This window comes from Oryctolagus cuniculus, chromosome 18, assembly GCF_051225735.1.
Source record: "Oryctolagus cuniculus isolate XC-2025 breed Fujian yellow rabbit chromosome 18, ASM5122573v1, whole genome shotgun sequence".
NCBI lineage: Eukaryota > Metazoa > Chordata > Mammalia > Lagomorpha > Leporidae > Oryctolagus > Oryctolagus cuniculus.
The window spans coordinates 1,296,008-1,310,811 of record NC_142884.1 but is presented as its reverse complement, the minus strand read 5'-3'; the positions used below and the strand labels follow the sequence as shown (position 1 = coordinate 1,310,811).

Genomic DNA, 14,804 nt, shown 5'->3' with positions numbered 1-14,804 from the left:
CTGTAAATAGCACAGTGTGTCTTGTCTTCTTTTCTGTCTTGTATTAAGTACTTTATTTTTTTCTAAGATTTATTTATTTATTTGAAAGGCAGAGCTATAGAGAGGTAGAGGCAGAGAGAGAGGGAGAGACAGAAGGAGAGAGAGGTCTTCTATCCACTGGTTCACTCCCCAGGTGGCCGCAACAACCAGAGTTGAGCCATCTGAAGTCAGGAGCCAGGAGCTTCTTCCGGGTCTCCCACGTGAGTGCAGGGGCCCAGGGTCTTTGGGCCATCTTCTTCTGCTTTCCCAGGCCATAGCAGGGAGCTGGATTGGAAGTGGAGCAGCCAGGGCCCAAACCAGCACCCATATGGGATGCTGGCACTGCAGATTGTGGCTTTACTGGCTATGCTACAGCACCGGCCCCTATATTAAGTACTTTAAAGGTAATATCAACCAATTGGGAGGGGTTCATGCCAATGGCTTTCTCTACTTTTTGTAACTTTTTGCAATATCAGGGGTTCTGGGTCCAAAGTAGGTCATGTTAACCATGTGCATGTTCTCTGGAGCCCCTGGATTGTCATTGGTGTATCATCTATGAATACAAATGGCCAAATAAGCACTGCATACCTCTAAAGAGGAAAGCAGAGGTTTACGGCATGCACAGTAGAGCGACCTGCCTAGACGTTGAAGCCTGACACTGGCAAAATCCATCTCTGTTTTTTCCCTTAAAGATTTATTTATTTATTGGAAATGCAGAGTTACAGAGAGGCAGAGGCAAGTAGAGAGAAAGGTCTTCCATCTGCTGGTTCACTCCCCAATGGCCGCAATGGCCAGAGCCAATCCAAAGCCATGAGCCAAGAGCTTCTTCTGGGTCTCCCTCATGGAAGCACGGGCCCAAGGACTTGGGTCATCTTTTACTGCTTTACCATGTGCTTTTAGCAGGGAGCTGGATCAGAAGTGGAGCAGCCAGGAATTGAACCAACATTCATATGGGATGAATATGGGATGACACAGATGGGGGCAGCATCATAAGTTTATATGTATGCATGTATATGAGAAATTCTGTCATTTTCAATACAATTTGCCCTTTTCTGATGTTTATGTGGAAAGCATATTTTAGGTGTATGATATCTTTCTTCTAAGAGTTGCCAAAGTATACATTGGCAAAAGAATCACTGACAATATTATAATCTCCTCTTTTATGTTCTACATTAAGTATTTTCTTTGATTATTTTTCTTTTAAATATAAGACTTTTTCTGTAAAAGATACTATAAAAGCTACAAAAATTTTTACAAATGAAAATATGCCAAAATGTTTTGAGTCCTCAGTTTTGGTACATATTATTTTTTTAAGATTTATTTATTTATTTGAAAGAGTTACACAGAGAGAAGGAGAGGTAGAGGGAGAGAGAGGTCTTCCATCCACTGGTCCACTCCCCAGATGGCTGCAATGGCTGGAGCTGCGCTGATCCGAAGCCAGGAGCCAGGAGCTTCCTTTGGGTCTCCCACGTGGATGCACAGGCCCAAGGACTTGGGTCATCTTCTACTGCTTTACCAGGCGCTTTAGCGGGGAGATGGATCGGAAGTGGAGCAGCCAGGAATTGAACCAACATTCATATGGGATGAATATGGGATGACACAGCAGAGGCGGCTTTACCAGCTATCCCACAGCGGTGGCCCCATAATCCAAAATATTAAATAAGCCTTTTCTTCCAACTAACAGTTCACATTAATGTATACGTCCTATAAACGTATTCTTTGTGAATACTTTAAATATAATTTTCAGCTTCCTTGTTCTGTTTCATTTTTGGTTTCAAAACGCTGGTAGAAACGTTTATTATACTTTATATATAGTTTGACAATATCTTTTCATTTAATTGCTCTTTTTCTTAATGGGAGAAAATCCTGCTTCCTGTCATGAAGCGGCTTTAAGAAGTCTGCTCATTTCCTTGTTTTACAAGAACTTCACAACTCTGAATTCTGAGAAAGGCCCTCTCTTGCCCTTGCAGGTTGGACACACTTTTTCTCTGAGCCCTACGGGCAACTTCTAGGCCTTTGTTCTCAGCGATGCCGGACCCCAGCTCTCTTCCCGCCGTTAAGGAACTGTGGGAACTACATTACCCGGGATGCTCCGTCCTTAACGGAAAGACACGGAACCAATCATAGCTCATAACAGGGTCGCTTCCGTGTTTGGACCAAAGAGTTGGGTGGGACTTCCGGCATCGCTCTTGTGGCGGTCAGTTTACCAGCTCGGTGCTCTGTCCACACGTCCGAGCTCTGGGAACTCTTGGATGGGCAGTGATGACAGTGTAAAGCGCGACAGGCGTGTCGTCACCACTGCACATCGGTTGTCCCGAGGGGAGGCGGCGGCGACCGTCTTTCCCGGGTCTCCGCCCTGGTTCCTAGCTGCTCCGGGTCTCTCTCCTCCCAGAATCTGATGGCGGCGGCCGAGCCAAGGGACCAGGCTCAGGTAAAACCTGCGTCCTCCGGGTCCTCATCAACACCCCCTCGACCCAGCGATAGGCACCTGCTTAGGTGGCTTCCATCCAGATCCCTGTGCCCAGTACAGAGTGCACTTGTCAGTGGGGTGCCTAACTCCAGAACTAGTGTGATGGGGTGTGTGGCAGAATGTGACAGGGGGTGGCACTGGTGTGTATAAAGTTTTGTTTAGGTGACGGATCCGGGAGCACTCAGGCCTGGAATGGCAAGTGGAGGAATTTTACCCTCATCCGCAGGATGCTGGGAGCCAAGGAGAGTTGTGCAGAGAAGAGGCACGTGGGCTGAGGTTGCCTTTTCAAAGATTTTTCCAAAGGCTGTTCGTTCTGAGAAAGACAGGTGGGAAGGGCGATGACACTGAGGCACAAGGAGGCCGAGGCCTTCCATGTCCAAGGCCCTCGGCTGGTCAGAGCACTGAACACTGGGACTGTGAGGCTAAGAAATGTAGGCACCCCCAGGTCAGTTGACTCCAGGCTGTGTAGGGTGCATGGACGCCTGATCCCGTGGAGCTCTCCCGTAGTCATCTGCCTCTCATGACCTTCTTTTTCCCATAGGTCCCCATGTCTACAGAAGTGCGTACGGACCTCATGCAGGTGAGTGGAACAGCCCTCACTGGTACTCACCTCATCCTGGGGATTTTTTTCATGGGTCTCTTCTCTTACCACTCATCCAGCCCTTGGGCCAGAGGACTGCACAAACCCCAAGCCTGGGACTCTACTCTCAGTTGGGAGTTACTTGGAGTAGTCCCTATTGCTGGTGACAGTGAACTGAGATGTGAAAGGCTGTCTTGGGCTTTCCTAACAATGTGTAGATGTCTGGTGAGACTCAGAAGGTTCATGGGACCCCAGGTCTCCTTTTTTCTCTCATGGGAACTGAGAGCAGCAGGGCAAGGATGGCCTTGAGAAATTGTCTATTCTAGAGGTGATGGGACAGTGGGAGGTTTAGAGGAGAGGAAGGTGGTGATTCCACACTGGGATCTTCTGGCTTCTTGTTACTACAGCACAGATGTGCTTATGAGGGAATCACTAGAAAGACCAGGGAGCAAGCACTGCATTATTCAAGGTGAATGTTGATAGTGGCTAGACTTATGGTGGCTGTAAAAGTGAAAGGTACGCTTGGATTCTGGATCAGTTTTTTAATTAGAGTTGCCAGGATTTCCACATTTTGACAGTGAGAGATGGAAAGGTGGTGGTCAAACATTATTCCAGGCTTTCTGGGCTTAGCATCTCCATCACTTGGTCTGTAGAGTGGAGGGTATGGTTAATTTTAGTTTGGGTCATCAGTTTTGTTTTTTGCTATCCTTATAGTCTGAGATATCTGGAAGAATAATTAGTGGAAACATCAAGTAGGTAGCTAGTCACATAGCTCTGGAATTCTGGGGAATGGTTGAAGAAGGAGACATCAAGAAGTGATGTGATCTAGGGAAGGGAGTCCTGGTTATGGTGATGGTAATGTTGTTAGTAGCACAGGAAAGGCCAAGTGGAGGCTGTGACTCGGTGTGTGGGAAAGACAGGCATGGGAACAAGGGTGAACTGGTAGGTAGCCAGCACTTCTAAGGCAAAAGGGAAATAAGACACACTCAGAGACATAGGAATAATTAATAGAAGAAAGCGCTCATGCCAGGCACAATGAACCAAATTTATATCCCCCTCAGAATTCATATATTGAAACCCTAATCCCAGTGTGATAGGATTTAGAGGTGGAACCTTCAAGAGGTCCTGTGAGGTGGAGTCCTCATGAATACTATCAGTGAGTGTTCTTGTAAAGAGAGGCCAGAGAGCTAGGTAGTGCTGTTTTTACCAGGTGATGATACTAGGGAGAGACGATGGTCTACATCCTGGAAGAATGTTCTCACCAAACCTGACATGATTGTGCGCTAATCTCAAACTTGTGCCCTCCACCTCTCTGAGAGAAAATTGTAATTGCTGATAAGTGACCCTGTTTATAGTGTTTGTTATAGCAGCCTGAACTATGACACCAGGACTAGAACTTACTCACCTTGCTGCAGACACATTAGGATTTTACTGTGACCTGGAGGTTGTTAGTCAGGTGAATGGATAAATTCAGGGGCACAAATGTTCATCTGTGAGAGTAGTGGGGTCTGGAGTGGAGAAGCTTTGATGCTTTGGGCCACTGAGGGCACTGAATTTGAATGAACATTCAGAGGAGAGAAGACTGTGATTGGTGAGGGGGACATTGAGACCAGCAGAAGTCGAAGACTACAGGTATCTGAGATCTGAGAGGTTGAAGTTGAAGCAAGCAAGACTCAGACAAGGCCGGCTTCCGAGCAGGATCCTGGGCCATCTCCAGCAGTGAGGATCATTGGAGTCTGGGGTAGCTCCCGCTCCTGTTTGCATTTACAGTCTACCCTAAATGCCGTGTGCTGAATAACAAGCAGGGAAGACAGACATCCTCCCACAGCAGTATGAGTAGTATTTAGCAGTGTTGTGCACATGGAGAGAGCATGTGAACTGAAAGACAGAAATACTCCTACAGCAGTATGAGTAGTATTTAGGAGTGTTGTGCACATGGAGAGGGCGTGTGAACTGAAAGACAGAAATACTCCTACAGCAGTATGAGTAGTATTTAGGAGTGTTGTGCACATGGAGAGGGCATGTGAATTGAAAGAAATACTCCTACAGCAGTATGAGTAGTATTTAGGAGTGTTGTGCACATGGAGAGGGCGTGTAAAATGAAGGACAGACATACTCCTACAGCAGTATGAGTAGTATTTAGGAGTATTGTGCACATGGAGAGGGCATGTGAACTGAAAGACAGAAATACTCCTACAGCAGTATGAGTAGTATTTAGGAGTGTTGTGCACATGGAGAGGGCGTGTGAACTGAAAGACAGAAATACTCCTACAGCAGTATGAGTAGTATTTAGGAGTGTTGTGCACATGGAGAGGGCGTGTGGACTGAAAGACAGAAATACTCCTACAGCAGTATGAGTAGTATTTAGGAGTGTTGTGCACATGGAGAGGGCATGTAAAATGAAGGACAGACATACTCCTACAGCAGTATGAGTAGTATTTAGCAGTGTTGTGCACATGGAGAGGGCGTGTAAAATGAAGGACAGACATACTCCTACAGCAATATGAGTAGTATTTAGCAGTGTTGTGCACATGGAGAGGGCATGTGAACTGAAAGACCTGAGCCCTGGCATTGAGGACATAAGCAGAAAGAAAGGGTGGACCCACATTTGTCTGTATTTTGGAGGCGTCATACGGAGGACTTGCCAGACGAGGATCTGTAGCTGTATGGGCCAGGCCCAAAGTTTAGACAGCATCTTCTTGCCCAGTTGCCTAGTAGCGTTGTGGGAGGGCACAGTGACAACTGGACCATGATAAGAGAGTGGGCATCAGTGTCTCCAGACCGCTGTGTTTACTCTGAGGTGGGAATGTGGGGAAGTGGGAGAGCACATGATGGAGGAGTGGGTGGACGAACCTGGGAGCTTATGGGAGAAGTTGACTGTGGAGTGATGAGAGTGACCTGTCCCCGTCATAGCAGGGCTCTTTGACCTTTGAGGACGTGGCCATTTGCTTCTCGCAGGAAGAGTGGGGACTTGTTGATGAGGCTCAGAGACTCCTGTACTTCGGTGTGATGCTGGAGAACTTTGCACTGACAGCCTCCCTGGGTAAGGCCCTCACAACAACCCGTGTCTTGGTCTCCATTATCCTTCTCCCCAGAGGCAGCTTTACCTTTTGCATTTCCAGACATTGGGCTTTGTTATCATTCCTTATTAGCGTATGTGCTGTGGGTGCCAGCACAGAGCGGTGTGCATTTTCTGAGCAGTGCACTTCCTGAGCGGTACTGACACCTGCTGTGTCTTGCAGTCAGCATGATGGAGCTTGTTTTGCTTACTCCGTCCCTGGCCATGTCCAGAATCATGACATCTTGTGGTACGAGTCCCTCCTTCTAGTCTACATTTCTGCGGCTGCCTATGGCATGATTGCTGGCATTGTTGTGGTCCACACTTAAGGGAAAGATATGCTGTTTTTATTTTAAGCCCTCCTTCTGGATTTTTAATTATTAATTTTCTTTCCTGTGGTCTGTTGTTTGTTAAGATGCTCTGTGTCAGTGGTAACCATTCGCCTGTCTCCCCTGTATGACTTACTTCATGCAGGCCCCATGTAATTACTACTTGAGTTGTGGGAAGAAACCTGGCTCCTTAGAAGGCCTTAGAGAAGGCCTCGTTCTAGTGATTGGCAAGTAGAAGGCATGACATGAGAGCTGTTTTCAAATCATAAACACAGACTTGGGGCCGGTGCTGTGACATAATAGACTCTGCCTCCACCTGCAGTGCTGGTATCCCGTATGGGCGCCGGTTTGTGTCCCGGCTGCTCCTCTTTAATCCAGCTCTCTGCTTGTGGCCTGGGAAACCAGTAGAGGATGGCCCAGCTGCTTGGGCCCCTGTACCTGCATGGGAGACCCAGAAGCTTCTGGCTCCTGGCTTAGGATTGGCTCAGCTCGGGCCATTGCGGTCTTTTGGGGAGTGAACCAGTAATGGAAATCCTTTCTCTCTGTCTCTTCCTCTCTATGTAGCTCTGTGTCTCAAATGAATAAATAAATCTTAAAAAGTCTGTCCTGTGTCTAGCACTGTTTTAGTACAGATGCCTCTCACCAAACCTCACTCCTACATATTCTTCCCCATATATAACTCTGTTCTGACAGCTGGTTTCATCTGTGACTTGAGCACTTGGCCTCCCCCATCCCTCTGAACTCCACACATCACCTGTTCTGCATTATTCCCTCTGCAGTGTTTCCAGTGTTGACTCATACCCAGTGTCTGGTGAAGTATGCATATAAAATTACATACATCTGAATACTAACTACTCAGTTTCTTTTTTTAAAAGATTTATTTATTTATTTGTAAGTCAGAGTTACACACAGCGAGAGGAGAGGCAGAGAGAGTGAGGTCTTCCATCCAACAGTTCACTGCCCAATTGGCCGCAATGGCTGGAGCTGTGCCAATCTGAAGCCAGGAGCCAGGAGCTTCTTCCGGGTATCTCACGTGGGTTCAGGGGCCCAAGGAATTGGGCCATCTTCTACTGCTTTCCCAGGACATAGCAGAGACTTGGATCTATCATCTACTGGTTTACTACTCAAATGGCTGCACTGGCCAGGGCAGGGCCAGACTGAAGCCAGGAGCCAGGAGCTTGCTCTGGGTCCCCCACTGGGTACAGGGGCCCAAGGACTTGGGCCATCCTTCGCTGCCCTCTCAGGCACATCAACAGGGAGCTGGTTCCGAAGTGGAGCAGCCAGGACTCCAACCTGTGCTCATATGGGATGCAGGCGTCACAGGCAGCAGCCCCACCCACTATGCCACAACACTGGCCCTACAGCTCATCTCTTATACCACATACACTTGTCAATAGCAGATGAAGTAGTGCTAAAATCCATACAGTAAGCCATAAGGATTTTGGGATTACTGCAGGATAACTTAATTATCCTAAAGTTTCAGTAGCTTAAGGCTATTGGCAGAGGAATAAGTTGGAGATACTGCCTCTCTGTGTACCCCATCCTATCCTTGAGTCCCTCATCTGTAGAGGCCTTCTCTATTCTGTGATCTTTAGAGGTTCAGCATTACCAAGCTTCCCCTTCCTCAACCTGTCCTCAGTTCCTTTATCAGAACAAACGTGGAATCACCCTGTGGTGTCTATGTGATGAGGCTTCCCACTGTCACCATAGTCAGCATGTATTTCATCAGCAATTCTCTGCTTTCAGGTTGCAAGCATAGGACAGAGTATGAAAAGATACCTCCTGAGAAAAGTATAGGAATGCCACAGGTCAGGACTTCCAAGGCAGGTCCATCTACACAGAAGATTCATCCTTGTGAGATGTGTGTCCCAGTCCTGCAAGACATTTTGCACCTAGCTGATCTACCTGAACAGAAACCATACTTGGATGGAGAGTGTGCAAACCTTCAGCACCAAAAGCATCACAGTGCAAAGAAACCTTTGAAAAAGGACTTTGACAGGGCTTCACACGTGAAACGCTGCCTATTCCGCTTGTCAGAGAAGGCGTTCCCAAGCTGGGAGGTTGAGGAAGACCTTCCAGTTGTGTTGGACCTTGTGAAGTCCCTGGCCTTTTCCAACAAGAAGAAGCCTAACGAAATCACCAAAGGTGGAGAAGACAGTCAAAAAACTCCTACTAAGTTGGATGAATGCGGGAAAGCTTCCAGCCATAAGCACACTCCTGTTCACCGCCCGAGAATCCCCACTGGAAAAAAGCTTTATGAGTGTAGCAAATGTGGGAAAGCCTTTCGTGGCAAGTACTCGCTTGTTCAGCACCAGAGAGTCCACACTGGAGAAAGGCCGTGGGAGTGCAGTGACTGTGGGAAATTCTTTAGCCAAACCTCCCACCTGAATGATCACCGGAGAATCCACACTGGAGAAAGGCCATATGAGTGCAGTGAATGTGGAAAATTATTTCGACAAAACTCCAGCCTTGTTGACCACCAGAAGATTCACACTGGAGCAAGGCCTTATGAGTGTGGCCAGTGTGGGAAGTCCTTTAGCCAAAAAGCCACTCTTGTTAAACACCAGAGAGTTCACACTGGAGAAAGACCTTATAAGTGCAGTGAATGCGGGAATTCCTTCAGTCAAAGTGCTATTCTTAACCAACACCGGAGAATTCACACTGGAGCAAAGCCTTATAAGTGTGCCCAGTGTGGGAAATCATTTAGCCAAAAAGCTACCCTCATTAAACATCAGAGAGTTCACACTGGAGAAAGGCCTTATAAGTGTGGTGAATGTGGGAAATCTTTTAGTCAAAGCTCCATCCTTATTCAACACCGGAGAATTCATACTGGAGCAAGGCCCTATGAGTGTGGCCAGTGTGGAAAATCCTTTAGCCAAAAGTCTGGCCTTGTTCAACACCAAGTAGTTCATACTGGAGAAAAACCTTATGAGTGTGACATGTGTGGGAATTCATTTAGTCAGTGTTCTAGCCTCATTCACCACCAAAAATGTCACAGTGTGTAGAGGGCTCATGAAAACAGCACACCTGAAAAAACCTTCAGCCTAAGATCAAATATTGTTTATCCCTGACAGTCCGCGCTTGAGAAAGGTTTTAGACCTACCGGGAATGTACTTTGTTTTTCAGTGTTATGACACTAGAAAGCCTTTGTGAAGGGAGCTGTACTTCCAAACATCCAGGGAGGTGAAATTCTCCCATGAGTTTTAAATACAGATGAGGGAAGCTGCACCACGTGTTCTGAACCATCCAGGGCCCTTGCCAGAATTACATTACTGCCACTTTGTCTGTTAGAAGTTCTCTTTCTTCAGCCACTTTGCATAATGTGCAGAAGTCACCCCAACATGCTGAGGCAAGGCTGGCGTCTGTGCTCATTCTTTGAAGGAAGTCTTAGGTAATGTGAGCCTTTAGGGAGAATTAATTCCCTTTTCTGACTGAAGTCTACATATGGCCCATTTTTTGCCAAGAGAACCCCATCTGTGTTTTGCTAGAGGCTTCAGGAATGACTTGTAGTTTTCATGGAAGGATTGTTTTTGTTGGTCTCATACAACATTGGCAGTTAATATTTCCAGCTTCCAAATATCAGTGAATAGCTGTCAATAAATACCTTGCTTTGTACACTAATAAATGCCTTATTGAATCTACCTTTAGCATTTTAGAGCTTGGTTTACTTTATGGGAAGCCTGGAAAACAGATTTAAGCCCTGTTTGTATGAAAGGCTGAACAGCTTTTTTGGGGGGCCTGAATTTGTCTGCCTCTATTGGAACAGTAAAAAGATTGAGTAGTTATTCTTGTTTTAGCCAAATTTGCATTGCTGTCCAAGACTTCCTAGGAAACAGGGCAGGGATTTTGTTGTCCTAATTTGTGACTTGGGAGCTTAACCTCTCTGAGACAAAAGGTCATCCTGAGAAGGGGACAGCTGTCACTCCGTGTTCTTGTGCTTATGGGAATAGGTTGGGTTTGTTCCATTGGTCCCAGAGGATGTCACATGTAATGCCTGAAATTGTTGAGAAGCTCACTGTAAGGTTCAACCCAGGGCCTTGTGCACTAATATCAATCAGACCATCGGCTGTGTCAGTCATATGACAGTGGGAGCTGGGTGTGAGCCGTCCTTGGTACAGAAATACTGAACATGGAGGAGCTTGCCACAAGGCAGATGGAATGTGCCTCTTGTAAAAGTGCATCCACAAATCTTTTGAGACTGAGTAATCATGGCACCTAGAGATCTCTTGCGTATCTGGTCATGTTATTGTCAGAGAGCGCAAAGACTTTGGTCTTTTTCTCGGCTTTTCACCTGAAGTCTGTTGCTGTAGAGGCAGACATCTGAAGGTCAAGCAGCTCTGTCGTGTAGTGATGTATCACTTGTGATGCAGCAGTATTTCTGTTGTCTCAGGTCACCGCACCACTGTCCTTCTTTCACCCTGAATATACGAGATACTGGAATCAATACAGGGCTGAAAGATCTGGTTTTCAAAAACTGGGAGTTAGATTTTTTTAAACTACTTTCTACAAAATTTACTGATGTACAAGTTACATGTAACTATGTGTTTGTGTATAATTTGAAGAGTTTTGTCTTTTAACTATATGAAATCATATTGTCACAAATATCTGATTTACCTCATACCCTGTTGGAATATTTCCCTGCATTTCTGTGTCTAATTTACTTTCATCCATAAGAGTATAGCTTGTGAATAACATAATAAAATATTTATGCTTTTATGACATTTTGTATACTGCATAATTATTTTGCAATTTACCAGTATTGCTTATGTTAATATTTCTGAGTAGCATTCAGTTCTATGGATATGTCACTATTAATTTCTTATTGGGTAGTTAGGTTGTTTCCTGTTTGAGGCTGTTAAAATAAAAGCTACTATGAACATGGACATAAAATTCTTAATGAGCATATTTGTTATATTTCTGTCTGTATTAATAGTAAAGTATGTGAAAGTTTCACTTACAAAGCTGCCAAACTGATCTAGGCTATACCCCTTTGTATTCTGACCATCACTGTATGAGAATTCTTATCCTCCATGTTCTTGTCAATATTTGTTATAGTCTTTTTAATTTTAGCTCTTTTATTAGATGTATAATACTTTCTCAGTGGGGTTAATTGCACTTTTCTCATGTTTGATAATAGCATTTTTACGTGTGTTGTTATCCTCTGAAAAAAGTTATTAATGTCTTTTACTTATTTTTAAAGGGAAATTGGTGATGTTTTCCTGTTTTAATAAATAGAAATACATGTATAACAAAGACATATTGAAACTTCAATTCTGTAGTAATGTGGTGGGCCTCTTTGATAAATGGAAAAATGTTTTTGAGCACTGAAATATATATATATATATATAAAACTTTATATGTTCATATACATATTATATATTTGTTTGAGAAGCAGAGACAGAGCATTCCTTTCTATTGGTTCTTTCCCCAAATGAATGCAATGGCCAGGATTAGGCTGGATTGAAGCTGAGAACCAGGAACTCAATCAGGCCTCCCATGTGGGTGGTGGGATCCAACCATGTGAACCATCACATGCTGCCTTCCAGGATTTACACTTACAGGAAGCTGTGAGACAGGAGTCAGAGACAGGAATTGAATGCAGGCACTGTGATGTTTGATGTGTGAGTATCTTAACCAGTGTTTCCATCACCAAGCTGAACGTGTCTGGATAAATCAAAATATATTGGTCTGTTTACAGTGTAACACCCACAGACACTGTATGCTTTAAAGCACTGTCTGCATTATTAACATTCTCTGGCTCTTAAACCTAGCCATATAACACAAGAAAGCCTTAGTTTTTAGTATTTTGGTCTGTCTAGTGTTTAGTCAATTACTTTGGTAAAATACTCCTATATGACCAATAACAAGGTGCTAAGATGATGTGGAGTTAGGAAGAGATGTGTAGTACAAACTACTACTTTTTATTTCCACCATACTGTTACAGTAGCCACATAGAATCTCAAGATCATATATAGAAAGATATAAAATACATATTAATATGTGTATTAATATATATAATAATATAAATATATATAGTAAAATGGTAAGGAAATCACAACTTTGAATATTTTGCTTTTTTTTTTTTTTTAAGATTGTATTTATTTGAAAGGCAGAGTCACAGAGTGGGAGATCTTCATTTGCTGGTTTACTCCTCAAATGGCCACAATGACTGGCGCTAAAGCCAGGAGCCAGGAGCTTCTTCTGGGTCTCCCACACGGGTACAGGGGCCCAAGCACTTGGGCCATAAGCAGGCCATAAGCAGAGAGCTGGATAGGAGGAGGAACAGACAGAACACAAACTGGTGCCCATATGGGATGCTGGTGCTGTAGGTGGAGGCTTAGTTAGGCTTTTTTGCTTTTTAAAATGGCTTTAATCAGGTGCAGTTATTTATTTTATTTTATTTTTTTAATTTTTTGACAGGCAGAGTGGACAGTGAGAGAGACAGAGAGAAAGGTCTACCTTTGCTGTTGGTTCACCCTCCAACAGCCGCTGCGGCCGGCGCACCACGCTGATCCGATGGCAGGAGCCAGGTACTTATCCTGGTCTCCCATGGGGTGCAGGGTCCAAGTACTTGGGCCATCCTCTACTGCACTCCCTGGCCACAGCAGAGAGCTGGCCTGGAAGAGGGGCAACCGGGACAGAATCCGGCGCCCCGACCAGGACTAGAACCCGGTGTGCCGGCGCCGCAAGGCAGAGGATTAGCCTAGTGAGCCGCGGCGCCGGCTATTTATTTTTTTTAAAGATTTATTTATTTGAAAGCCATTGTTACAGAGAGGCAGAGGCAGAGAGAGAGAGAAAGAGAGGTCTTCCATCCACTCATTCACTCCCAAATGGCTGCAGTGGCTGGAGCTGGGCCAATCCAAAGCCAGGATCCAGGAGCTTCCTCCAGGTCTCTCACGTGGGTGCAGGGGCCCAAGGACTTGGGCCATCCTCCACTGTTTTCTCAGGCCATAACAGAGAGCTAGATCAGAAATGGAGCAGCTGGAACTTGAACTGGCGCCCATATGGGATGCCAGCACTGCAGGCAGCAGCTTAATACTGTACTCCACAGCACCGGCCCCAAATTGTGCATATTTAAATTGTATGATTTCTTTTTTGATATACACTTAAAGTCCTGAAACCAAAACCTTCCCTTTGTTCTTTTGAATCCATCCTTAATAAAATAAGTCCAAGGATATGGTCTACCCTTTCTACTGGATGTTTTCCAGTATATACACAAACGGAAAGGACTGTGTGAGGAAGTCCTGTGAACCCATTCCTTCCCCAGTCTTTCATTATTATGTTGTCAGACGAGCACAAAAAATATCACCTGATGTGCTATGTAAGCCAGACTCATAGAAACCAGTCTTTTACAAAAGGAGGGAGTTTATTTGCATGCATAGGCAAAGGAGGTAAGAGCTCTCACTCCAAATAGCCTGCCTATCTAGCTCAGAGAAATACAAGCACTAGATAGAGAAGCAGAAACTGGGGAAATGGGGCTGTGTGGCTTGGATTTTAATTAATGTTCTTTCATGCCTTTGTCCTGTTTACATGCAGTTGGTCTGCTCTTATGATTGCCATAGTATGTATATGTCAATAATATACATAAATAATACATAAAATTATACATAAATATCCATTGGCTGACTTGGTGTTGTCTGTATTGTCCTAAGTGGTGAATTGCTTTTTGAAAAACAGGTTTTTTTTTTCTATAAACAAAACAAAACAAACCTTGCAGGTAACAGGAATAGAAACTTCATAGGAGAAGGGAAAGAAAAATAACTCAAGGAAAAAATAACTTACAAATGGTCAGTGATGAAAATAGAGCTAAAAAGTTTGTTTTTCTGTTGCTAGCAGAGGAAGGGAAAGGATACCTTCAAGGTGGAGCTGGGTCTCTAAAAGTTTTTTATGTATTTGAGAGGCAGAGACAGAGAGAGCTTCCAACCACTAGTGCACCCTTGGTTACTTGAAATGACAGGGTGTAGGCTTCCAGTCTCCCATGTGACTGATAGGAATGTAATGACTTGAACCATCCTGCTGCCTCCCCGGGTCTACATTGGCAGGAGGCTGGAGTGAGAGCCAGTTATTGATCCAGGGACTTTGATATGGGACATAGGTGTCCATGTCTTACGCAGTAGACTAAAAGCCCACCCTTGACCTAGACCTTTTTAATATGAGGGACTCATTACAGTTATTTATCGTTCCATACTTTTTCTTTGTTAAACTGTCACCTCACACATTACTGAACTGGTTTACTTCTAATCCCCATAGATTTTCAATGCCACAATTAGAGTTCTTTCATAATCTGTATACCTTTATCAAACTACATATATATTTATATAATTAAACCATATGTATATGTAACTATAA

At 44.6% G+C, this 14,804-nt stretch overlaps 1 protein-coding gene across 4 annotated transcripts; it reads left to right on the top strand.

The window, feature by feature from the left end:
* Positions 1 to 2,127: 2,127 nt before the first annotated feature.
* ZIK1 (zinc finger protein interacting with K protein 1) lies at positions 2,128 to 11,708 on the top strand. 4 transcript variants are annotated; one of them, XM_070063385.2, is made up of 4 exons: positions 2,130 to 2,449; positions 3,030 to 3,068; positions 6,027 to 6,111; positions 8,202 to 11,708. In XM_070063385.2, exons 1-4 carry the CDS (start codon positions 2,417 to 2,419, stop codon positions 9,458 to 9,460), a joined length of 1,416 nt encoding a protein of 471 aa, XP_069919486.1. In that variant the 5' UTR covers positions 2,130 to 2,416; the 3' UTR covers positions 9,461 to 11,708. The 4 variants fall into 4 exon arrangements, with proteins under 4 accessions (XP_069919487.1, XP_069919486.1, XP_069919485.1 ...); XM_070063384.2 differs by having other exon boundaries at positions 5,985 to 6,111; XM_051835297.3 differs by having other exon boundaries at positions 5,982 to 6,111.
* Positions 11,709 to 14,804: the final 3,096 nt, after the last annotated feature.

Excerpts from the sequence above, each read along its gene's own strand:
- ZIK1 (XM_051835297.3), top strand. The coding sequence starts at position 2,417 with ATGGCGGCGGCCGAGCCAAGGGACCAGGCTCAG. Across the intron at positions 3,069-5,981 it reads TGCGTACGGACCTCATGCAG|CAGGGCTCTTTGACCTTTGA; the intron begins GTGAGTGGAACA and ends TCCCCGTCATAG. Across the intron at positions 6,112-8,201 it reads TGCACTGACAGCCTCCCTGG|GTTGCAAGCATAGGACAGAG; the intron begins GTAAGGCCCTCA and ends CTCTGCTTTCAG.